This window comes from Orussus abietinus, unplaced genomic scaffold (genome assembly GCF_000612105.2).
Source record: "Orussus abietinus isolate OABI.00-Male unplaced genomic scaffold, Oabi_2.0 scaffold271, whole genome shotgun sequence".
Classification (NCBI taxonomy): Eukaryota; Metazoa; Arthropoda; class Insecta; order Hymenoptera; family Orussidae; genus Orussus; species Orussus abietinus.
The window spans coordinates 101,734-126,940 of record NW_019394455.1 but is presented as its reverse complement, the minus strand read 5'-3'; the positions used below and the strand labels follow the sequence as shown (position 1 = coordinate 126,940).

Here is a 25,207-nt window from a genome sequence, read left to right as displayed (position 1 = left end):
AAATTTGTTTATAGGTATTTTAAAAATAGTTCATAAAAAATGAAATTTCCCGAGTTTTAGGACCTACCTTAGGGTCTCCATATTCACGTTTTAAAGTATGAAACGATTTGAGACACCCAGTCTGTAGAAAAGTTTTATGAACGATTGAGCTTTTGGATGCCACTTTCATATCCCCTTAAGATGATATGAAAGACGCTGAGAAATTTAATTGACGTCGATAAAATAAATATATACATATACCCTTTTTGACGGTAACGCCATTTTAGATGCTCGAGTGGTAACATAAGCTAGCGCGTCACGTTGCAATATTAATTATTGAAGGCTCTGATATGAGAAACGAAAGGGTCAGGACAATTTTACAACAATTTAGAACACTCTGGTAATCGATAAACTCTCATTTGAACGGGATAAAGGAAAAAAAAGTGTCTTATGCGCTTCTATGCCAAAACGATGGGAATACGAGGACTCGGAGTGAAAATTAAATTGACCTGGAACTCACAGATGGCGCAGGGTGTCCCTCTGCAGTCAATCAGGGCCTCAGAAATCATGAATCCAGAAGATTTCGGGAGTTTTACTTCGATTTCTTAATAATTATTGTAGGAAAACGACAGGTGGAGTATGCCATTTAGTACAATACCCAATATAATTCGACGCAGATGTCAATATTAAATCCAATAGAAATATTAATAGGAAAATCTTTTTTACTGACGTTGATCAAGCTCTTCGACGTGTTTTACTTCATCTTAAAAGGGTGGTAATGAGAGTTGGGCGGAAAGTTTTCCTGTGCGGTGCGACATTTATTTAAATATATTCAATTGACACGTTTGTTCCGATTTCCACGTATCAGGCTTCGGTGCGATTGGTAGGAGGGAATCGCTCTTGATAAGGAAGAATTTTTCATAAAGTGATTTCTTCCCGGGATTCCCTGAAAGGGCTTTGAAATCCTCTTCCTCGTTCTCTTTCCCATGCTTTTCAGAAGGGCTCGTGCAATCTGGGAGGTAAATGTTGCTGAATATTATTAAATGGCAAAATCAAAGCAATTACTTCGTCGTCATCCAGGTCCTTGGATTCCATTCCTGATTAATTGAACTTCACTTGTTAAGCATCGATCCGCTCTCTGTGGATGAAATAAGAATCAATATTTCGAAAAAAAAAAATAAGAATTCGTTACTTGATTCGCCAAATTATTGTTTTTGAGATTACTTGACTCGAAATCAGGATTTTCACAATTTTTACTTTTTCATGTTTCCTTTCTTTCTCCTACAAAATTAAAAATTCATCGATTGAAGGTATTATTTATGCTTCCAATTTTTTTTTTTTTTTAATTCAAGGTGAATTACTATAAATTAACGGGTCAGTGCTTTGCTCTGATGATTTTAGTGCTAATTTATAGTAACTCAAGGTGTAGAATAAAAAAATATATTTCAAAATACATTTCAATAGATATCTCTTAGGTATATTAATTAGATGTCTAAAATACGTCTAATATCTGACATTTTTTAGCCAGCTGTACGAAAGACGAATAAATTCAGACGTTTATTTGTTTACCGAGGGAGACGACATAAAATGGTTCATAAGGAGACTATTAGTCAACTTTTCGATACACTGATAAGAATCGATAGAAATTAGCATACATTTTGACACCCTTCATATCTTAAGTTTCACATAGAAAAACCGTAAAATCTCAGTATTGCAACTTTGAAAATGTATTAATACACCTAACATTGTATATTTACCGTATTCGTGAATTTTGACTTGAATTTGATGTAATATTACATTATGATTTTCTATCACTTAACTCAAGTACTGAATATGATATTACAGAGATTATGTAATTTTACTGCAATTTATCGTGACATAAAAATAACCAATGATTGAATATGTAAATTTACATGGGCAGTTTTTATCAGTGTAAGGTTCGTAGTTTTTATGTATTATAAATTTACATGGACAGTTTTTATCAGTGTAAGGTTCATAGTTGACTTATGACAAAATTTGGACATTTTTTATACATCTTTTGGACATCTTTTATACATCTTTTGTACATCTTTTGTACATCTTTTATACATCTTTTATACATCTTTTATACATCTTTTATACATCTTTTATACATCTTTTATACATCTTTTGTACATCGGCGTGTTGTCTAAATATACTTACTTCCCATTCCATGTTCCATTTGTCCTACGAATTGCTTTGCCATTTCTATTCCAGCATTGGGAATCTGCGCAGCTATCTCCTTATAATTACCTCCTTGTCCTGCAGCCATTTCCATGGGATTACCCATGGGATTACCCATGGGGCTATCCCGAGCGTACTGTTAACACGATTACATTTTACATTTAATTTTTACATAACATTTAGAATACAATTTTCAAACATTTTAAAACTATTTCAAATCTGGAAGCTCGGTAGTTTCGCGCCAAATACATTAAAAATTAATTCCCAAACGGCATCGAATATTTAAGGTGTTATGAAAGTGTCACACATACATACATAAAAAAATCTAAATATTTATAGAACTTTTCTTTAAACTGGGAGTAAAATTAATACTTTAATACGTAATTATGGATGTCCTGATGAAGGTCTTAAAACTCGAGAAATTTCATTTTTCGAGAAAAAAATGTGTATCCCAGAGAGGAACTAAAAAAAAAGTGTTTCTTTCGAAAAATGGAATTTTGTGAGTTTCAGGACTTTCATTAAGACTTCCGTAAATACGTGTTAAAGTTTTAAATTATTCCGTGCACCCAGCTTGATGGAGAGTTTTACAAATATTTCGACGTTTTGGTATATAGAATTGCGCATGCTTTCTTATGTATTTGGCGCGAAACTCTACCGAGTTCCCTGATGACCCTTTAATATCACCTTAACGTCACAGTTCGGCACTTCAGATTTTTCAATATTTATCTCCGAATTTATAATTTATGGGGGACATTTCAAAAGCGTTCTAAAAACTGAGAAAGTGAAATTCCGTAATCATAGATAATAATCCCCACGAGGAAATTTTTACATATTTGCTCTAAACTCTATCATAATATGCATAAATATTTGTTATTTCCTTTCACTGGAATATTCTGAAAGACTTTTAAAGTCTTGTCGGAGATATGGTAAATATTTAACATCTGCAGTTATTATTTCTTTACCCGCGTTTTTACATGAGTGCTTCGAAAACTTCATTTGACAGAGCTCCATTTACTTCCCTTTTCGTTGCATTTAGAGGAGAAATAAATAATCTTTATCCACTTACACGTGAGTGCACGTTGGTTTTTTGGGATGAAGGTTCACCGAGAGTGAGCTAAAAGAAGAGAGAAAATGCCTTTTAATAAACCTCCACCATCAGTACTAAGCTCATTTGCATTGAGATGAATCCTCGTTGGACGAGGAAAACGAGAATTCTCATATTTCCAATTCTTTTCCACATAATAATACTTCCCTAGTAGCACACAATATTTTTTTTAATATTGTCTCATATTTAATTAATATCCTACATTTTTCATATATTTATCAGGCGTTTGAAATATTTGCAAAACATTTACTTTAGAATATTGTTTTCCTATTTGTATAATATTAGCTTCGTGTGTTTTCATATTTTTTCTGTGGATGTATGAAACATTTCGTGCCACTTTAATATAAGTATTTTTTTTTTAAATATTGTCCGTCGGATTTATTATATACGCTTTCAAAATATTTCAAATCAAAATCACATGTTTTGTTGATATGAGGAAATAGTGGAACGAATATTTTGCAAAAATTAGGGATGAAACGTGTAAATTAGGGATTTCTTTGTACTTCCACACCTTAGTACTAAAAGTGTATGAATTTTATGAACATTTTTAACAGTGCATGCATAAATTAAAAAATGTTTACCATCGTTACACTTTTATATTAAAAGTGTACGAATTTCATGAATATTTTTAACAGTGCATGCATAAATTAAAAAAATTCTTACCACCGCCACGCAGAGCACAAAGAAAACGGAGGCCTTCAACATGGCGTCGGCGTCTTTTTCCTTCTTTCGGCTCCGCAAAAATTCAGCTCCTTTTATACTCGAGAGGACATTAAAAATCGCCATGATGGGCCAACATGAATCCTATCTACAATGAGAGATCATTGTCAGACAGGAAGTTGCACGATCGCGAATGTTGATCGGCCCGATTATGTAATAATGACACGAGATGTGTCAAATTGTCTCGTCATTATCCCAGTAGTCGGTATTATTTCAACCATAATTAACTCCCGACATGCGACGATTATCAAAATTGCGAATAATGAGCTTGCATGATTAATGCGCGGTTTTGCGTATTACTTTTGCGTTCCATCGAGACAAACATTGACAATAAAAACGACAAAAAAATATACTCGGCATTAATTTGGTCATGTACAATGGCGGACACGAATGCCTCCCCTGCAGATACGACATCGCCTGTGCAGGATGGGAGGGCATTGATGTCTCCCAATGTACAATGTGGACATGAATGCCTCCCCTGCAGATACGACATCGCCTGTGCAGGATGGGAGGGCATTGATGTCTCCCAGTGTACACTGATAAAAATGCCCATGTAAATTTACATAATCATTAGTTATTTTCACAATAAATTACAGTAAAATTACATTGTCTCTGTAATATTAAATTCAGTGTATAAGTTAATGAAAATTATAACGTAATGTCGCATTTAATTGAAGTAAAAATGCGCTAATACGATAAATATACAATTTTATGTGTATTTATAATTATATAATATATTAAGAAATTTCATGAGCGTCGCGTTCTTCCTTAGAGCCTTCATAATCACGTGCTGAAATGTCAAATGACTCGATGCACCTCCTAAGAGAAAAGTTTTATAAATATTTTGACGTTTTATATATACAGAATGTATATTTTTTACTGCCTTACCCCTTTTATACCGCCTTAAACGTGATGAGCATTTTATTTTATAACGTACTTCAATATCCGCGTATCTCTCCCCGTATGCGCGAACTTAACCAACTACCTATCTAACGCTCTCCCCTCCTCAGCCCTCTTGGAGACCAGTGCGTCTCTCTCTCCCATGCGCTCAATGAGTGTGAGAAGGACGCTCCGATACACGAGAAGACCGCGGTCTCCCGCCTCCCCCGGCCCTGCCTGCCCCTCACCCGTGGATGAGTCTCCCTTGATAAATCGATAAGAAGCATTCATTCTCTCAGTCCGTGCAAGTTCGCGCAAGTCTGTGCCTGTGTCAAGGGATTCATTAAGAAGAATATACGCGGAGAAAAGCTTCGCCCTCTTCGGCAACCGGCTAAATCGACTAAATAACTTCCCGAGGTGCATCGAGGTGGATTCTCCGCGTTTCGGCCGCAGTCGTCTGCTACGTGCGCCGCGCCGCGCCCGACATAACCTCACTTCTCGGCCTCGAGGGCCGTTTTCGGGTTTTCTCTCGCTTACGCCGATCATGCCATTTCCGTCTCTTCGTTCCATCGCTCGGTCCTCGTCGCTCTCTCCGTATGCGGCCCGAGTTCGGCTCGTTTTTGCCGATCGTGGGACCTTTATTTCACCAATCATAAGGCCACTTTCTCCGGCGCTTTCGCGAGCCCTCTCACCGCGCTCTCCGCCGCGGCGATAACCTAAGATTCCAGTCACGCGGGTTGACGTTTCTAGAGACCTAACCTCGAATTCGTATATCCGTGAAACGACGAATTGCAGATATAAATTCCGAATTATCGCAATACTTTGAAAATTGGATACGGTGCTGGCAAAACTGCGGGCCAAAGTAAGCGCTGACTGCGCTAAACTAACAGATCAGCGAACCTAACCTCACTCCGACACTTAGCGGCTGTTTTTTAATGGTGTTTATGCCGGTGATGCCAACACGTGTATGTGATTTGTGTTAGAATTCTGACATTCTCTCGTAATTTGTGTCTGGACTGCAAAATCAAATATTGAGGCTGGGATTTATTTTGCATTCCGTGTGGGAAGCTAACCCTACTTCGAATTAAAATTGAAGAAGGGAATTGAAGATTGGTTCAGGTATCTATAAACATATAAAGGTCATAATAAGTGGTGGGTCTCCGCTGCCGATTAAGTTTACGTTGGTCTGAGATTTGGTTTTGAATTCAGGTGCGACGAGATCAAGAATCTGGATTCTGTGTTTCTTCTCAGTTTATGTTTACAGCGGAGATGTTAGTGTGATATTGGGCAATGTAAATTAAGTTATGGTCGGAGTATCTAGTGATAGGTTAGGTTTTTGAGCGTGGCGTTGATCGCCTAGAAGAGGAGGATGAGACTCGTCGATTTAGAGAAGCTTAGCGAGCTTCAGAACGACTCCAGCCGCATCCGTAATATCTGCATTCTCGCCCATGTGGACCATGGCAAGACAACACTGGCAGACTCACTGGTTGCGAGCAATGGGATCATCTCTGGGAAGCTTGCTGGCAAGCTGCGTTACTTAGACAGTAGGCCGGACGAACAGCTACGTGGGATCACCATGAAGTCGAGCTCCGTCACTCTCTATCATCAGTATGAAGATTCAGAGTTTGTAGTGAATCTTATAGATTCTCCTGGCCATGTTGATTTTGCCTCCGAGGTGTCTACTGCTGTCAGACTCTGCGACGGCGCGATCATTGTTGTCGACGTCGTCGAAGGAGTCTGTCCACAGACACGGAGTGCCTTAGCGATGTCATACGTCGAAGACTTGAAGCCCATTTTAGTATTGAATAAAATCGACAGGCTTATTACAGAGACCAAGCTCTCACCTTTAGATGCTTACATACACTTGACGCAAGTCCTGGAGCAAGTCAATGCAGTCATGGGCGAGTTGTTTGCTACGGACGTCATGGAACGGGAGGAGAAGGAACAGCGGATCGAAAGAGAGCCGGAGGATATCACCGAGAGAGGTTTATCCGACTGGCAGTCTGTGCTCGAAGAGGCAGACGACTCTAAGTTATACTTCTCGCCAGAACGAGGGAATGTCCTGTTCACTAGCGCTGTGGATGGTTGGGGCTTCGGTGTGAAGGAATTTGCCAAAATGTTCTCGCAGAAGTTGGGGTTTAGCGAGAAGGTTCTGCTGAAGACTCTGTGGGGCGACTTTTACTTCAACGGCAAGACTAAAAGGATCATGAAAGGAGCTCAGGCTAAAGCCAAGAAGCCATTGTTTGTGCAGTTGATTCTGGATAATGTCTGGACACTCTACGAGACTGTAGCGATCAGGAGGGATAAGGAGCGAATGCTGTCGATGATAGAGAAGCTTAACGTTAAATTAACTACGAGAGATTTGAGACACACCGATCCTAAAGCCCAGCTGCAGGCTATTTTCACTCAGTGGTTGCCACTAGCTCGAGCTGGTCTCGACATGGTGTGCGAAAGGATTCCTGCTCCGAATGATTTGACTGAAGAAAAAATCGAGCGTCTCATGAGTGGGAACAGCGACTTCGCAGCACTTCCTTCGGAGACTCAGTCTCTAAAAGATGCTTTCTTGGCCTGCAGCTCCGACTCGGAAGCACCACTTATAGTGTTCATATCGAAGATGTTTCCAATAGAGAGGAAGTTACTACCAGAAAATAAATTGAAGCCTTTGACTCCGGAGGAATTGGCCCTGCGGAAAGTGATAGCTCGTCAGATGCATACTTCGAAGCTGAGGGATCGCTCTCAGGAATCACGGTCTAGTGAAGAGACAGACGGAGAGTTGGAAATGTGCGAAGAGAAGCGCGAAGCTGAAGAGGATTCGGAGAATGTGTTGATAGCGTTTGCTAGAGTGTATTCGGGGACTTTGAGAAATGGTAGCGAAGTTTATGTGTTAGGACCGAAGCATAATCCGAGATTGGCTTTGGAGCGTCAGAGGGCAGGCGAAACTGTACAACATGGAACTCTGTTGAAGGATTTGAAGCCTGGTTGGTACATCACTAAGGTTACCATAGAGAAACTATATCTCCTAATGGGGAGAGAGCTGGAACCGGTAAGCCAAATGACAGCGGGTAATATAGTTGGAATTGGTGGTTTGGAAGAACATGTCTTAAAAACTGCTACTCTCTCCTCGACGATAGCTTGTCCATCCTTCTCGGAGTTGACAGCTCTCGCTGTGCCCATTCTGCGGGTGGCTCTGGAACCGAAGCATCCCACCGATCTTCAAAGACTCATCGCAGGCCTCCGATTACTCAACCAAGCGGATGCTTGTGCAGTGGTTCACATTCAAGAGACCGGAGAGATTGTGCTCGACACTGCTGGCGAAGTACACTTGGAAAGGTGTCTCGAGGACCTTCGATTGAGGTATGCCAAGATCGACATCAATGTCTCGGAGCCAATCGTCTCGTTTAGAGAGACTATAGTTTCTCAACCAAAGACCGATATGGTCAACGAGGCTATTGAAAAGAAGGCAGAGGAGGCCAACCTCGAGACTTGGACCACCAATGGCCTGTGCGTTTTTGTAATCGATGCGAAGCCTCTTCCAGAGAGTGTTACAAAGATCCTGGATAAGAGTTCTGAGTTGATTAAATTGTTGGATCAATCTTATAAGCACAAGGAGGAATCGAGTCAAGGAGCACCAGACATTTCCAAATTATCCCTGGAAGAAGCGGCATTGACGGATAAAAAGCAAAAAGCAATCGAGAGTTTGAAGACGGACCTGAAGAATGCCTTCGAAGAGGCAGGCTGGGGAAACGTGCTGGAGAAAATCTGGTCCTTCGGACCTCGTAAGTGTGGACCCAACATTCTGCTCAACGAGACCGACTACAAGCGAAATCTTTTCTGGGAAAGGCCTACAAAGTCTTCGGATCCTCGATTGTTGTAAGTTACTTAAGTTAAATCCATTTTATATCTACTGAAACTAGATCGAAGCAGATACAGTCTCTTTTTCATCGAGGAGTATTTTCCATTCGGATTTTAATTTCTTTTGTATGTACTCTGTCAGATATTTAAATCCTAAACCTCACATACAATGTTTTAAATATACCCTATTTTTTTTAAATTAGATATGACAACAACATGATCAATGGTTTCCAATTGGCTACGCTAGCTGGTCCATTGTGTGAGGAGCCGATGATGGGAGTCTGTTTCCTAGTGAAGTCTTGGAAAATCATCGAAGACCCTAATAGGTACGTAATGTCACCTCCATCGCAACACCATTTATTGTAGATATTAAGAAACTACCTAGTCATTATCTGCGATGTTTAGCCTGGCGCGTCGAATTGGACAAAGAATGTCGCTTTTCGAACCTCTTGAGTGAGTAATGTCAATTTTAACCAGGGCATCGCGATTCGACTATTTTTCTGCGTTTTTTAAGCTATGAAACCGATTGGTACATTCAATACAGAGATATGCAATTTAAAATATTTCACTTCGCATGGGTTGCTTGAATTATATTTTATTCAATTATCCTTTATAACGTTATTTCTATTGCAGCGAAGGAACAATCCAAACCCAGAGTCACTTCGGTGGTCAACTTATGTCAGCGTGCAAGGAAGCTTGTCGTCGTGCATTCAGTCTGCGAAGACCTCGACTTGTCACTCCGATGTACTCCTGCAGCGTTCTGGTAACCTCAGATGCCCTCGGTGAGTTTCTCTAAATTAATACAACTAAAACCGAAGTAACCTATTCGGTTGCTGCCACTATAAAACGCAAAGTCTAGTAATTAGGGCCTGTTTACACTCATCGAATCTCGCGAATTTTTACCCCCCTTACCGTATAACTTCAAAGTAAGCCACGAGAGGCACAGCTGACAGTTTAGCACAAATGCGCATGCGCAAAAAAGAAAAAAACGTTGCCATGATGTCGTTTGAATGAAACATTCACGGTTCATGTCAACGTGCAATTATAAAACCTGCCTGGTTATGGATGTTGAAGTTACGCAAATTAATTTCAAATCAATTCGGAAATTCTTGCTGAAAGTTGCGGACAAATTGCCGTATGTGTCATAAAACGTAAAGTTTATTAGATAAATGATCATTTTCCTTTACGTACGTTACATTTGTGTAAAGAAATTACGTAATTTAGAAAGATAAAATGTTTTGAATACCCCGCGAAAAATAACGTAGGCTCAGTAGCGACACGGTGGTTTGCTCTGGAACTACTGCGAATAATTTCGGGGATGGGGTAGGGGAGTCGCCAGTCTATAGGTATCTTTTCTATGGTTGTAATTGTCCTTTATTGTCTTCTTTACTGACATCGTTAATTATGTACAACGGAGAACCGATGGCCATTCACCTTCTCGCCGTAAGCCAAATAAGTGTAACGCGTTTCCGCGGTTTCGTTCTCACGCGACTTAATTATCCGTAAATCGACATTCCGTTCGAAGAAAGAGGATTTTGCCCTGTTCCATCAACCTCGGTTAAAAAGCTAATCCTCGGTTACAGCGAGTTGCACGTTCCGCCACATTTTAACAGCGGATTAATTTCCACTAACCGTCGTTTAGAATAACCAGCCATATTCGATCGCTTAGCTTCAGTTAATCGAACTTTAACCTAGAAACTGCGCAAACGGGAGGAAGATTAAATTAGATGTTAACGTTAACCTATGGTTAGGTAATCGATGATTTAACCGCGCTCTAAATAAATGTGGGGAACGTTTAGGTTTTCAACCCATCATTAAATTAGATGTTAACTTTAACCTACGGTTAGGTGATCGATTATTTAATCGAGGTTTGTGGAACCGGGGATTAGTCGCCGTCGAGATAGTAAACTTTACAGTTCAGTGAAAATAACCAAACCTTTACTTATCTGGCAGATATCTTTATCTGGAGGATATCTATCCGCGAGAATGAAAAAATCCGGCGTTAGATGTTAACTTTAACTTACGGTTAGGTGATCGATGATTTAACCGAGGTTTGTGGAACCGGGGATTAGTCTCCGTCGAGATAGCAAGCCCTACAGTTCAGTGAAAATAACCGGAGGATAGCTCTCCGCGAGTATGAAAAAATCCGGCGTTAGATGTTAACTTTAACCTACGGTTAGGTTACGTTAACCTATGGTTAGGTAATCGATGATTTAACCGCGCCCTAAATAAATGTGGGGAACGTTTAGGTTTTCAACCCATCATTAAATTAGATGTTAAGTTTAACCTACGGTTAGGTGATCGGTGATTTAACCGAGGTTTGTGGAACTGGGGATTAGTCTCCGTCGAGATAGCAAACCCTACAGTTCAGTGAAAATAACCGGAGGATAGCTCTCCGCGAGTATGAAAAAATCCGGCGTTAGATGTTAACTTTAACTTACGGTTAGGTGATCGATGATTTAACCGAGGTTTGTGGAACTGGGGATTAGTCTCCGTAGAGGGTATTAAGCTTAGCTTCGCATCGAATTAAGTCGACCCGAAGCGACGAGACATTTGATTCGGTTAGTCAGACTACGGATCTACTTTCCGCCCTCGCAGAGACGTAACGTCGCATGCATATCTATCTCGTGTGTATAATTAGCGCACAATATTAATAATTAACCTGCGGGTAAATATGTATATTTTGGAGGCGAATCTTACTTGGGCCTGTCCCTACCGTCTCGCGTCGCCGAGACGTCGCGTTTTGTTAATACCTCTCGCGCCGCTATGGACAACAGTCTAGCTTAATTATTAGAAATATAAATTAATTGTTAGGCGAGTTAATGGTAGCGACAGAGAAAGGGGCGAGGAGGGGGTGTTCCAGGCGATGGGTTCGGGGAAATGGGCGGAATTCCCGGGGCAACTCGCTCCTGCATTACTTTCGCGCACGTGGAAACGCTTCTGCGGTTTTGGCTTAAGGTGGCCGCACAAGTGACGATCTAGCGTCGCGACAAATCAGTTTACACCGATTTGTATTGATTTAACCGACTCGTGGATGTTATGACTGATGTGTAGACACTAACTGCGAGTTTCTTCATTAACCTTTTCGCTACGGCGGCCCTCGCGGTGGAATCCCTCCCGTAGAAGGGGCGCCGCAACAAAAGCATAAGTCGTAGCGAAAGGGTTAAAAGAACTCGGTTTAACTGCGCAGATTGTAAGTCGCTACGATTTATCGTTATGTGTGTACCCATTTTAAAGGTGGTCACCTTAAGGTGAAGTGAAACACGTCGAGGAACTCGATCGACGTCGGTAAAAAAGCTTTCTCTAAATCCCTGCGTCGTCGACGTTCGTTGTTATATCGATAGCCGTGTCGAATTATATTGGGTATTGTACAAAGTTGCATAATCCATATATCATTTTCGTACAATAATTATAAAGAAATCGATGTAAAACTCCAGAAAATCCTCTGGATTCATGGTTTTCGACGCCGTAATTGACTGCAGAGTGCCGCCCTGCGCCATCTGTGACTTTAGTTCCAACTAAATTTTCTCTCCGAGACCTCGTGTTACCATCATTTTAGCATAGAACCGCATAAGACACTTTTTTTTATCTCTATCCCGTTGAAATGCGAGTTTCTCGATTACCAGAGTGTTCTAAATTGTCGTACAATTGTCCTGACCCTTTCGTTCCTCATATTAGAGCCTTCAATAATTGTATATCGATCGAAATACGAGACCTCGACGCCATTTTGGTTCTGGTCTGGGCTAAAGGATCTCTTTTCGTTTCGGACGGTTCTATCCAGTACCCTTAAAAAAAGTGCCTTACGCGAGTCTACTGATTCGAGGGGGGTTTCACTTAACCTTAAACCCATTAGCGATTTGGCGCGAGACTCTGCCGAGTTTCCTTATCCCTTATTGATAGCGATCGCACCTCGGCGCACTACTTTCGCAACGGTTGCCGATATATCGCAGTTGCAGCAGCTACGTGTTCTCCCTCTCGTGGTAACAAATAGCAGTAATTGAATTCCCGAGATAGCACATCTTCGGCCGGGAGAGTAGCCGTATCGAATCGGTGCCGGAGTGCCGACGCAAGTGCCCCATCTCGGCGCGGCCCGAAAGCACTGTTTACTCTACGAATTGCGCCACATTGGCCCCGTAAAAAGCGGGATAATGGACGGTAACGAGGCGCGAAGTGTTTCTTAATTCTCGGCCGAGGCGTCTCCTGCGAAATCCGCGGAAATCCCCCGGCATTTTGCCCGTGGGAGCCTAGCGGGACGTATAGAGTAACCGTCCGGTTTACGGTTTTCTCGAATGCTGCCCGGACGGCGTACGGTTTTCACGGATTTACTAAACCTCTCCTCTTGGTTCGAGCCGTTTCGGTTCGGCGATCCGAACCGTAACTTCGTCGTTCCGTGGAGTTCGCCTCGTTTACCGCCGTACGATCGATTCCTTCGCGGAAGTCGTAGAAAGCCCGTGAGAAATCGGTCTGGTCGCCCGACGGTGGCGCCGCGCGCGGCGCCCTCGGGAGGTTCCGGGAGGTTGTTCGAACCACGGAGTCACTGATCTGTACTTTAGGGGTACCTATGAGTAATGAACCTTCTTTTTTACGTCTAAATCACCTCTTTCGGAATATAATTAACTTATGGGTACCCCTAATTATTAACGCTCATCGAGAGACGTAGTGTGTCACAAGGAAGGTACCTGTGGTGTCCTCCTCCGATTTTCTTCATTTTTAAATATGTTATAGAGGACTAAAATCTAAGGGACTCGTGTTTTTTTTTTTTCTCATCGGCGGATAAACACTTTTAGGGGGTGAAATCAGGCTTCAATGTTGGCCGTGCAAGGGGGTGGGTTGGCTGTTTCATATAGAAGCACTCGACCGATTTTCATGAAACAACCGTCAAAATGTAGGGAATGAAGAATTATGAGACATGCATTTGGAATTTTTTGAAAAAATTCATTCTTAAGGGGTGAGCCACCCCTTTGAATACTTCTTTTACCCCTTACGCGAGCAGTAATTGTTCTATCCAAATGAAACTTTTTTTGTATTGTTCTGGACTAGAAATTAACCAAGATTTCATTTGGATAGAGCAATTACCGCTCGCGTAAGGGGGAAAAGAAGTATTCAAAGGGGTGGCTCACCCCTTAAAACTGAATTTTTTCGAAAAATTCCAAATGCATGTTTCATAATTCTTCATTCCCTAAATTTGACGGTTGTTTCATGAAAATCGGTCGAGTGCTTCTATATGAAACAGCCAACTCACCCCCTTGCATGGCCAACTTTGAAGAGGTTTCGTTTATAAAATTTTTCTCCCAACTCGGTTTACCGAATAGTTTGGAACTTTACAACATGAATGGGGAGACTATAAGGAAGGTCCTGAAACTCATGGAATTTCAATTCTTTTCAAATTTGTTTATTGGTATTTTAAAAATAGTTTATAAGAAATGAAATTTAAAGAGTTTCAGGACCTACCTTAGGGTCTCTATATTCACGTTTTAAAGTATGAAACGATTTGAAACACCCAGTCCGTAGAAAAGTTTTATGAACGATTGAGTTTTAGGATGCCACTTTCACATCCCCTTAAGGTGATATGAAAATGGCGTCGAAGAGGTTTCGTTTATAAAACTTTTCTCCCAACTCGGTTTACCGAATAGTTCGGAACTTTACAACATGAATAGGGAGACTATAAGGAAGGTCCTGAAACTCATGGAATTTCAATTCTTTTCAAATTTGTTTATTGGTATTTTAAAAATAGTTTATAAGAAATGAAATTTAAAGAGTTTCAGGACCTACCTTAGGGTCTCTATATTCACGTTTTAAAGTATGAAACGATTTGAAACACCCAGTCCGTAGAAAAGTTTTATGAACGATTGAGCTTTCGGATGCCACTTTCACATCCCCTTAAATTACGACTCGAATTAGATTCCTAATTATTGAACCTTGCTAGTCCGTGTAAAGGGGATGTTCCTTCAAAGTTGAGGATTTTATCGGCAGACATGCCGGTCATATCTGCGACTTCATGTCGAACAACCTGTGCTTCCAGATTAGGCGCTGCGCGCGCACCCGATGATGCGCGCGCATTGGACCCGACGCGCGCTGTTTTCCCCGTTTTGCGTGATTTCCACCTATCCTTAATATTCTCTTCTCTTTATTCGACACCGTTTTTTCTTATTCTCACCATGGTCACAGGAATACCAAGGGAGTGATTCTATGTTCAGGGTCCGTATATCCAACGTCCATCGTCCAACCGATACTCTTCTTCTTTGTTGCGCTCTCTAGGGGAAAAGTCGCCAAAGTCGGAGCAAAACGGGAGGTTAGGTCGCGCGTCGTTTCGCGGCGTTCATGGGAACGTCGAGACGCTCCTCGTCGCAGGGGTCGCGGGGTCAGTTTGCGTAGTGCTAAATTATAATAAATATCATAAATAAAGGGGAGCTCCTCGAAGCGGACGGGCGAAGGGGGTATGATCCTTATTGCTGTAGATAGGACGTCGACGTCAATCTCCGGGCTCGGCTGCGCGCATGCGCGGCCGCCGCGTAGCGACATCTCTCGGATTTAGTCCCAGACGGCGGTCGCCAGGAGCTGGGGCACCTTGTGCCAGGGAAACGTCGCCGCCTCGTGCTCCTCCATGGCCCTTACCTCCTCGATCTCGCTAGTTCCTTCCAGACCTGGGGAAAAGTATCCAGATTTAAGGTGAAGTGAAACACGTCGAGGAACTTGATCAAGGTCGATAGAGAAGATTTTTCTAAATGCCTACGTTGCCGACGTTGGTTTTTATATCGACAGCTGGGTCGAATTATATTGGGTATTGTACCAAATGGCATACTCCACCTGTCGTTTTCGTACAATAATTATAAAGAAATCGAAGTAAAACTCCAGAAATCCTCGGGATTCGTGCCTTCTGGGGCCCTAATTGACTGCGGAGGGACCCCCTGCGCCATCTGTGATTTCCAGGTCAATTTAATTTTCACTCCGAGACCTCGTATTACCATCGTTTTGGCATAGAAGCGCATACAACACTTTTTTTGCCTTTATCCCGTTCAAATGAGAGTTTATCGATTACTAGAGTGTTCTAAATTGTCGTAAAATTGTCCTGACCCTTTCGATTCTCATATCAGAGCCTTCGATAATTGTATATTNAACTCGCGGATTATCGCGTATAAAAAGATACGTGTCCCTTATTTTTCGATGCGCAACAACATACATCGGAACCAACAAAATTGTTGCACTACATCTGGGCCCTATCCTTGTTAGATCCATGGGATTTTGTACCCCCCCCAGTTCTCCCGTACATTCCAGAGGGCAGTGCTTAGTCCATGTATTAGATCCTCTTCGATTGTTGTTTCCACCCCTTAAACTCGTGGATTAGCGCGTATAAAAAAATACGTGTCCCTTATTTTTCTATGCGCAACAACATACATCGGAACCAACAAAATCGTTGCAGTCCATCTGTGCCCTAGCCTTGTTAGATCCTCTTCGATTGTTGTTTCTACCCCTTAAACTCACGGATTAGCGTCTATAAAAAAATACGTGTCCCTTATTTTTCTATGCGCAACAACATACATCGGAACCAACAAAATCGTTGCACTACATCTGGGCCCTAGCCTTGTTAGATCCATGGAATTTTCTATCCTCCCAGTTCTCCCATGTATTTCAGAGGGCACTGCTCAGTCCATGTATTTGATCCTCGTTCCCATCCCTTAAACTCGCGGATTATCGCGTATAAAAAGATACGTGTCCCTTATTTTTCTATGCGCAACAACATACATCGGAACCAACAAAATTGTTGCACTACAACTGGGCCCTAGCCTTGTTAGATCCATGGAATTTTCTATCCTCCCAGTTCTTCCATGTATTTCAGAGTCCATGTATTATATAAGTCCCCGACTCGCCGAGTTCCACTTCGATATCGACTTAGGGATCTAATCGATGCTCTTATCCTCGGACTTCCTCGCTCCCAGGGGGATCGAAGATCGAGGATCTTGGATCGAGGATCCCCTAGCGGCTCGGCCGCGAACAGGGCCGAGCGGTCGCGTTAATTAGCGCCAATTAGCGGGTTTGCTAGCCGACTTACTCGCGGCTTTGGACTGAAAGGGCTTGAAAGGAGCCTCGCCGGACCACGAAAAGGCGGAATCGCTGTTACCGACCGATCGGATCTGTTCTAAGCTGGGATCCTCCCGACGCCCTTCGGCATCCTTTGATCCTCGATGCGTGCCGTTTCCGCGTCTCTCCTCGGGGTTAATGCCAGGGAAGGGATCAGTAATCCAGTCCCTGGTCGGATCTGAGGATCTTAGGGCTTCTAGGGACTTATTGGTAACTCGCAGGCTTGAGAAGTTACCAGGAGGAGGTGGGATTAGAAGCGCACGTTTGTTTGATAAGCGAAGGAAAAGCGCAGAGATAAGTCTCTCCTGCTCAACTCCAAAGTGGAGGTTCGGTTAAAAGAGAGTAAAAAATTCAGAATTCCGGTTATCTTAACTGGATTAGGTTAAGGTGATATCAAAGTGTAATATATACATGTCATAATATTTATAAAACTTTTCTCCAAACTGGGTGCGCCAAATTGTCTGAAATTTTAACACGCGATTATGGAGGCTCTAAGGAAGAACGCGCTGCTTGTGAAATTTCATTTTTCGAAAGAAATTTTGCATTTATCTCGGATAAGAACCAAAAGATTTTTTCTTCTCGAAAAATGAAATTTCATATTTTGACTCTTCTTTTTTTTTTTTAATTATTATTATTAAGCTTTGAAATCAAATATACAGGTTTATTCGCTATACTAATTTATCTATGAATAATATGACATTTGTAGTGCAATCTAAGGCCTACTTAAATTTTGACTCTTTCTTATGTATATATCACACTTTCATATCACCTTAAGGTGCCAGTGGAAACGTAGTAACGAAGGTACCCTAATGTACATACGTACCTAGAAGGCTGCGCAAGTGCCGCAATGGTCGACCTCTCCTGTTCCCCTGAACACACATCATCCCGTAGACTCGGATGCCAGGTACGCTGGCGTAGGTGGGCTGGTCGTGGCTCATGGGGCCTTCTGCGAACACGGTAGTCGTGATAAAAGTCCCTGGCATTACTCTCTACATACCCGTGAGACGTAATTATTTATGAAGAACAAAAAAAAAAGAGCGTAGAAGGTGTCAAGAAAAGTGCGCGAAATTTCCCGGCCGTCGCAGCGCAACAATTCCATCAGCCAATTTGGCAAGGACCTCTTCTTCTAATGAAAGCACTCCAATGATTACATCTTCGATTCGATATAATTGCAAACACTTATCGTTTGTTTGTACTAGTTTTTTCATTCCTATAGTACTCATTCCTACAGTAAGAGGAAGACTATCGGCAATGCCCTTTGCTGAATGTGCGATTGTCTTTCTTTTTCTTTTTTTTTTCCCCGTGCGATGATTACCGGTATTTGGAGCAGCGTTATCCTGGTGTAAGGTGTCTTTCGAGGATTGGACTTACCGAGTATGTTGGAGTCGGGGCATCGACAGATGACGAGGTAATGAGACTTCCCCGTCCGAACGTTCTGCAGGGCCAGGAGGGACCAGTCTCTGGGGGCCCGACACTCGCGCATCTCCGCCACCGGCTCGCAGGTCTTGACCAGGGTCAGGGCCTGAAGAGAACGGAAGGGAGGTTTACTCATTTTGCCTTAAGGGGTGAAAACAAGGATTGAAATTGTGTGGATAAGTATTAACAAACTCGGTAGAGTTTCGCGCCAAATACACACACACACACGCATTGACCAGGGTCAGGGCCTGAAGAGAAACGGAAGGGTGCTTTACTGACTTTGCCTTAAGGGGATGAAAGGACGATTGATATTACGTGGATAAGTATTAAGAAACTCGGTAGAGTTTCGCGCCAAATATATATTACACACACATACACACATTGACCAGAGTCAGGGCCTGAAGAGAATGGAAGGGAGCTTTACTGACTTTGCCTTAAGGGGATGAAAGAACGATTGAAATTGTGTGGAAAAGTATTAAGAAACTTGGTACAGATTCGCGCCAAACACACACACACACACACACACACATTGACCAGGGTCAGGGCCTGAAGAGAACGGAAGGGAGCTTTACTGACTTTGCCTTAAGAGGTGGAAACAACGATTGAAATTGTGTGGATAAGTATTAAGAAACTCAGTAGAGTTTCGCGCCAAATATATATACACACACACACATTGACCAGGGTCAGGGCCTGAAGAGAACGAAAGGGAGCTTTACTGACTTTGCCTTAAGGGGATGAAAGAACGATTGACATTACGTGGATAAGTATTAAGAAACTCGGTAGAGTTTCGCGCCAAATATATATACACACACACATTGACCAGGGTCAGGGCCTGAAGAGAAACGGAAGGGAGCTTTACTGACTTTGCCTTAAGGGGATGAAAGAACGATTGACATTGCGTGGATAAGTATTAAGAAACTCGGTAGAGTTTCGCGCAAAATATATACACACACACATTGACCAGGGTCAGGGCCTGAAGAGAACGGATGGGAGGTTTACTGATTTTGCCTTAAGGGGATGAAAGTAAATTCTCTTTCTTCTGACGAAAATGGGTCTGAGGCACCACGTAATTCCCTTCTTCTTCTAATAAGGTTATCATTACATCCCCGAATACGATTGTTGCCAAAAGTCAAAACACCCAGGGGTTTTCCATTTTGAATCTCGGTGTCACAATCCGTGGAAGATGGCGTTCACGGCGTTTATTTTTCTATCTTTTCTTGTATGCTTCACCATTTCACTTAAAAATTCCTGCCTAGCCGGTTCATGTGAATGGTCTCGCATTTTCACCCCCCAAAAGCGTTCCGTAATACCGTGAGCTCCTCATTTTTCACATTCTCGCTCGATCTGGTTTACGTAATAGACTCCCTGATCCGCGTGTCTTCCCGACTCCGCCGGAAGATGGTAGCAGCGGATCACGCTCGCGGGCCGGCAAAGAGAGGTCGGGAGAGAGAGGGAGCCAGCGGGGGAAGCGCAAGCGCGAGAGAGACGGAGCGATGCGCGCGCCGCGCGAGCGACGAGGACGCCCTCTGCCGAGGGAGCCGACGCGACGGTTCGGTTACAGTTAGACTCGGACTTCTATCTCCGCTAAGTCCGTGGCACGGTTTATAAATATCTCGAGCTGGATTCCACCGGTCAAGCGTAGCATGACTTCTTCGCCCGCTCTTCCCTCTGCTGGACCCTCGATTTATTTCTTTGGTTATTTGGCTATCCATGGCGAGAAGCGACGGAAAGATGCGCTCCCAGGGCGAAGTTCACGCCGGTAGATGGGGACACTTGTTCCTTGATCGGAGCCTTAAGGTGAGGTGAAACACGTCGAGGAACTTGATCGACGTCGGTAAAACAGGTTTTTCTAAGTACCCGGGGACACTTGTTCCTTAAACGGAGGCTTAAGGTGAGGTGAAACACCTGTCGAGGAACTTGATCGACGTCGGTAAAACAGGTTTTTCTAAGTACCCGGGGACACTTGTTCCTTAAACGGAGGCTTAAGGTGAGGTGAAACACCTCGAGGAACTTGATCGACGTCGGTAAAACAGGTTTTTCTAAGTACCTATGTTCCCGACGTTCGGTTTTATATCGACAGCTGTGTCGAATTGTATTGGGTATTGTACTAAATGGCATACTCCACCTGTCGTTTTCCTACAATAATTATAAAGAAATCAAAGTAAAACTCCGGAAATCCTCTGGATTTCTGATTTCTGAGGCCTTAATTGACTGCAGAGGGACACCCTGCGCCATCTGTGAGTTCCAGGTCAATTTAATTTTCACTCCGAGTCCTCGTATTCCCATCGTTTTGGCATAGAAGCGCGTAAGACACTTTTTTGCCTTTATCCCGTTCAAATGCGAGTTTCCCGATTACCAGAGTGTTCTAAATTGTCGTAAAATTGTCCCGACTCTTTCGTTTCTCATATCAGAGCCTTCAATAATTGTATATCGATAGAAATATCAGAGCCAACCCATTTTAGACTCTGAATAGCGTTGTACCACCACAACCTAACCTAAAACTCAACACTTAATCCTTATTGAAAAATTTTTATTCTCCCCATATACGAAGTTAAATTACATTGGGCTCGGAAGTATCCGGATGGGTGACCGCCTGGGAATGATAAGTAAAGAACAAAACTGCAAACATAACCACAACTACAACAAAGACTCTGAAATTGGCTAAGGTGTTCCGAATGGATACTTCAAGTCCGCTACTACCGGCACCACTTAACCTAGAATTGGAACCGCGATCCTGGTTTAATGTCACGGAGTAAAGGAAGGAGGGAAGAAGTGGCGCTCGCAGGCATTCCTCGGGCGATTGTTTCGCGCGTAACGAGCGGTGGAGGTTGGTCGACTTGGCCGCGATTAAAATGTCTCAATGAGAGAAGGGCGGCAAAAAGTGCATGGGGAGGTTTTATCGCGCGCTTCGACGACTGCGCAGCTGCTAGGACGCCGCTGGGTGGTGCGCGCGCAAGTCGCTGGGTGGTGCGCGCGCAAGTCGTTGGGTGGTGCGCGCGCAAGTCGCTGGGTGGTGCGCGCGCAAGTCGCTGGGTGGTGCGCGCGCATGGTGCCGAGTGGTGCGCGCGCATGGTGCCGAGTGGTGCGCGCGCACGCGGGGACTACTCGCCGAGGTTGTCACACCGGCTGAAAGTGAGTGAGGCGCGGGCACCTCTCTTTTTTTTCCCTCCCGCCGACATGCAACCTCGGCCTTGTCCAGTGGTCTGACCGGACTCTTTTGCCCCGAGGTACGTGGGAATGCGCCGCTGCGTTTTCCAACGGACTTCTTTTCGCGCGCTCAAGGTTAGGATGAGGTAACGAGGTTTGGCCAAGTTGGTCGTGGTGATTTTTTAATGCCAAGGGGACTGCCACTGCCAATGCCAATGTCGATAGAGATTACTGACAAAAGTGGTCGTTGGGCAGTTGGGACCGAATGGCTGGTCGGGATTTTTGGCCACATATGTTAATGGCGATTTTTGTTCAGATGATGACGTGATTTTTTAACGCTAAAAGGACAGAGAGATTCCTGATAAGAGTGGTCGTTGGGCAGTTGGGACCGAATGGTTGGTCGGGATTTTTGGCCAGATATGTTAATGGCGATTTTTGTTCAGATGATGACGTGATTTTTTAACGCTAAAAGGACTGATAGAGATTTCTGACAAAAGTTGGGCAGTTGGGACCGAATGGTTGGTCGGGATTTTTAGCCAGATATGTTAATGGCGATTTTTGTTCAGACGATGATGTGATTTTTTAATGCCAAAAGGACCTATAGAGATTTCTGACAAAAGTAGTCGTTGGACACTTGCGACCGAATGGTTCATCACGATTTTTGGCCAGATATGTCAATGACGATTTTTGTTGAGATATCAGTGTTCAGGTAATAGCGTTCTTTGTCCAGATATGTTAATGATAATTTATGAACAAAATGGTCGATGGAAACATTTGACCAAGGGAATGATTACAATATTGGACCAAATATGTCGATGTCGATTTTTTGTTGATGAATGCGTAGGGGACGATTTCTGATTAAACGCCTCGAGGGCGATGTTTGACCAAGATGGTCGGAAAAAAATTGGATCAATGTCGATGGCGATGTTTGTCCAAATCCATCGATGCAACTTTATGCCAGCAAGACCGATGGACGATTTTAGAGATACGAGTGAGTCAGAAACCTGCCGAAACCTACAAACGAGGGTTCCTAGGTAGGTCGTAACTTTCGCAAGATGCATCTCGACCTCGGGATTCGGCCAAGCCGAGAGTTCGTTTCCGAGAATCCGATCTCCGGTACCGGGTAAAAGTCCCCAGCCCAGATGTGCATCAGCTCCCGATCTCCCGTTGCATCGCGGAGTCTGCAACGGGAGTCTCCTTTCCACGTCGATGAAGCCTCCGCGGGATCAGGAAGAGGAGACCAAGAAGACTGGGATTTCCTCGGGCGGTGGAAGGACGCGTAACGACCGAGCGTGTCGGGGAGTAACCTCGAAATCCGGTTAACCAGTCCGGAATACTTCGGACTCCACTAGCAATGATGTGTCCCGGTGGAGGCGATGCGTGCCTTCCGCCTCTTCCATTCTCCCACCAACGTTCGGCTAACCGGTCGCCAGATCCGCACGATTCCCCACGACGTTTGTCCACGGCAGAAGAACGTATCTTGCACCAATGAACCGGGATGCGAAGCGGAAGTCGCCCAGGACCTGCCTCCAAGTGGCTCGCTTGAGACTTCCTCATTCATTCTTTATCTTCGTTACGAGAATGGGAGGAACTGGAGAAGGCAAGAGAGAAATGGTTCGATTGGGACCTGCCCCCAAGTCTCTCTAAGACGCCCTGATCCATTCTCTGTCTTCGTCGCAAAAATGGGAGGAATTGGAGAATGCCAGAGAAAAATAGAATCATCAAGATTTGGACATGCCGCCAAGTCTCTCTAACAATAAGACGTCCTGATCCATTCTTTGTCTTCGTCGCAAGAATGGGAGGAATGGGAAATTGCTAGAAAGAAATGGAATCATCAAGATTTGGACATGCCGCCAAGTCTCCAATAATAAGACGCCCTGATCCATTCTCTGTCTTCGTCGCAAAAATGGGAGGAATGGGAAATTGCTAGAAAGAAATGGAATCATCAAGATTTGGACATGCCGCCAAGTCTCCAATAATAAGACGTCCTGATCCATTCTTTGTCTTCGTCGCAAGAATGGGAGGAATGGGAGATTGCTAGAGAGAAATGGAATCATCAAGATTTGGACATGCCGCGAAGTCTCCAACAATAAGACGTCCTGATCCATTCCCTGACTTTGTTGCAAGAATGGGAGGAATGGGAGAATGCAAGAGAAAAATGGAATCATCACAATTTGACCTGCCTCCAAGTCTCTCGAAGATTTCCTGATCCATTCTCTGTCTTAGTTACAAGAATGGGAGAATGCAAGTAAAAAATGGAAACTTCAAGAATTTCCGATCTTCGTTAAAGGAATGGCAGGATATACGTGAATGAAGTCATCTAATATGGGTACCTGCATTCAGTTGGCTCCCTTCAAAACTTCCTCGTTTATATTCTGTCTTTGTAAGAACGTAGGGAGTCTAAAAGCACGGATGGAGAATGGCGTCAGCCATTTACATCTGCCTTATATCTACTTTTTGCACTCGCTGGAAGATGAGCAATAGAACAATGGAGGTGAAAAATGGAATCATCCAGAGTTTGGATCCGCCTTCAAGTGATTCCCTTCAAGACTCTCCGATCCATTCCCTAACATCGTTGCAGAACGTGAGCAGCAACAGCATGGGATGGTTCAGCAAACACGTGTCCATGATCCCGAACATCGTCCGATGAACCGATAACTCTTCCCCCACTGGTCTGAACATCTCTAAGGATCCATTCGTCACCAGAGGCATCTCGGCACCGATCCCGTCCGCGGATGATCGCGCAGGATTCCTCGGCAAGAGTCTCACCTACATAACCCGTTCGGCAAATTGCAGCGTGCGCCGATAAGCCCAACAGTTAAAAGGAGCATATGAATCGGTCTGGGTCTTCAGAACCTGCGGTTGCTACGGCCTTCTCGGGCCAACCACAAGTAGTGGTAGTCGTTTTGGTCCTGGCTGTCGGTTACGGTTTCAAGCGCCAGTTAACGCCACGTGGACTCGCCCTGAATGCCTTGGACACGTACTGTCATCTTATCTCTCACTCAGTTGAACATGACCCATCAACTACGGACACCTCGGAGGAGCCAACATCGTTCCAGTAATTAGGTCCCAAAATTAGAAGGGGTTAAAAAAGAAAGAAAACCATAAGACGATACAGCTGAACGAAGTCCTGACGAGTTAGGCTGAGGTTCGACACTTTAAAGAAGTCATCCTATGATCGACAGGGTGTCTAGCCTAACTCACACCTCATAACTTTGGGTTGTGGCGACTGGACCCATCGTTAGGTAAACCGTTGAATGATCGAAACCCTTGATGAACTATCAAACACTGACTGAACTTTTGCCTTCTTTACCAGTCCGAGTACTTTCGAGTAGAAGTAATTCGATGATCGGCAGGCTTTCTGGGACTCCATTCTCCAGTTCATACGACCAACATTCGTATCCGAAATGGACAGCTTCGTCTACGACTTTCAAATGTTGACCACTGTTATCCAAATGTGACTTTGCAACAGTGCGAATGGAAACGTGAAAAAATCCATATAAACTCGAGAATGACTCTACCCCAACTCACATCTCCTAACTTTAAGGTGTCACGACTGAACGCCTTAAACAACCGAAAATTTCGGTCACGGTCGTTGCTGATCCCAGGATCGTGATGGACTCCGGTGTCCCCGTTTCGCCGTCCTTGTCATCGTGGTCGCATTCTTTTGTCGGTCCCCGATACGCACCAGATCCCGATTTAATGCCGATGCATCGGCGCCGGTTGCGAGTCTTAACCCGAGCAAAAGGACGTGACACCAGCCTCAGTCTTGGAGCCAGGAAAAAGGGAGGGCCGTTCGTTCCACATATTTTGTGGCGGCGTTAACGC

General features: G+C 43.6%; 2 protein-coding genes across 2 annotated transcripts in view; one reads left to right on the top strand and one right to left on the bottom strand.

The window, feature by feature from the left end:
* Positions 1-776: 776 nt before the first annotated feature.
* LOC105695399 lies at positions 777-4,094 on the bottom strand. Its single transcript, XM_023432444.1, has 4 exons — positions 3,950-4,094; positions 3,248-3,295; positions 2,161-2,317; positions 777-1,117 (listed from the first exon to the last, which is right to left on the bottom strand). The coding sequence occupies exons 1-4, from the start codon at positions 4,070-4,072 to the stop codon at positions 1,092-1,094; spliced, it is 354 nt and encodes a 117-aa protein (XP_023288212.1). The 5' UTR covers positions 4,073-4,094; the 3' UTR covers positions 777-1,091.
* A 1,086-nt stretch (positions 4,095-5,180) lies between these two features.
* LOC105695379 (elongation factor-like GTPase 1) overlaps positions 5,181-25,207 on the top strand; it is a 69,067-nt gene continuing 49,040 nt past the window's right edge. The window contains exons 1-3 of the mRNA XM_012416906.2: positions 5,181-8,755; positions 8,941-9,063; positions 9,371-9,519. Of these exons, the coding sequence (XP_012272329.1) occupies positions 6,255-8,755; positions 8,941-9,063; positions 9,371-9,519 (2,773 nt within the window). The 5' untranslated portion in view covers positions 5,181-6,254. The remainder of the gene's footprint in view (positions 8,756-8,940; positions 9,064-9,370; positions 9,520-25,207) is intronic.

Coding starts and splice junctions, on each gene's coding strand:
- LOC105695399 (XM_023432444.1), bottom strand. CDS start 4,072: ATGGCGATTTTTAATGTCCTCTCGAGTATAAAAGGAGCTGAATTTTTG. Junction 2,318..3,247: donor AAACCAACGTGCACTCACGT/GTAAGTGGATAA, acceptor TCGTGTTAACAG/TACGCTCGGGATAGCCCCAT. Junction 1,118..2,160: donor AATGGAACATGGAATGGGAA/GTAAGTATATTT, acceptor TTTCATCCACAG/AGAGCGGATCGATGCTTAAC.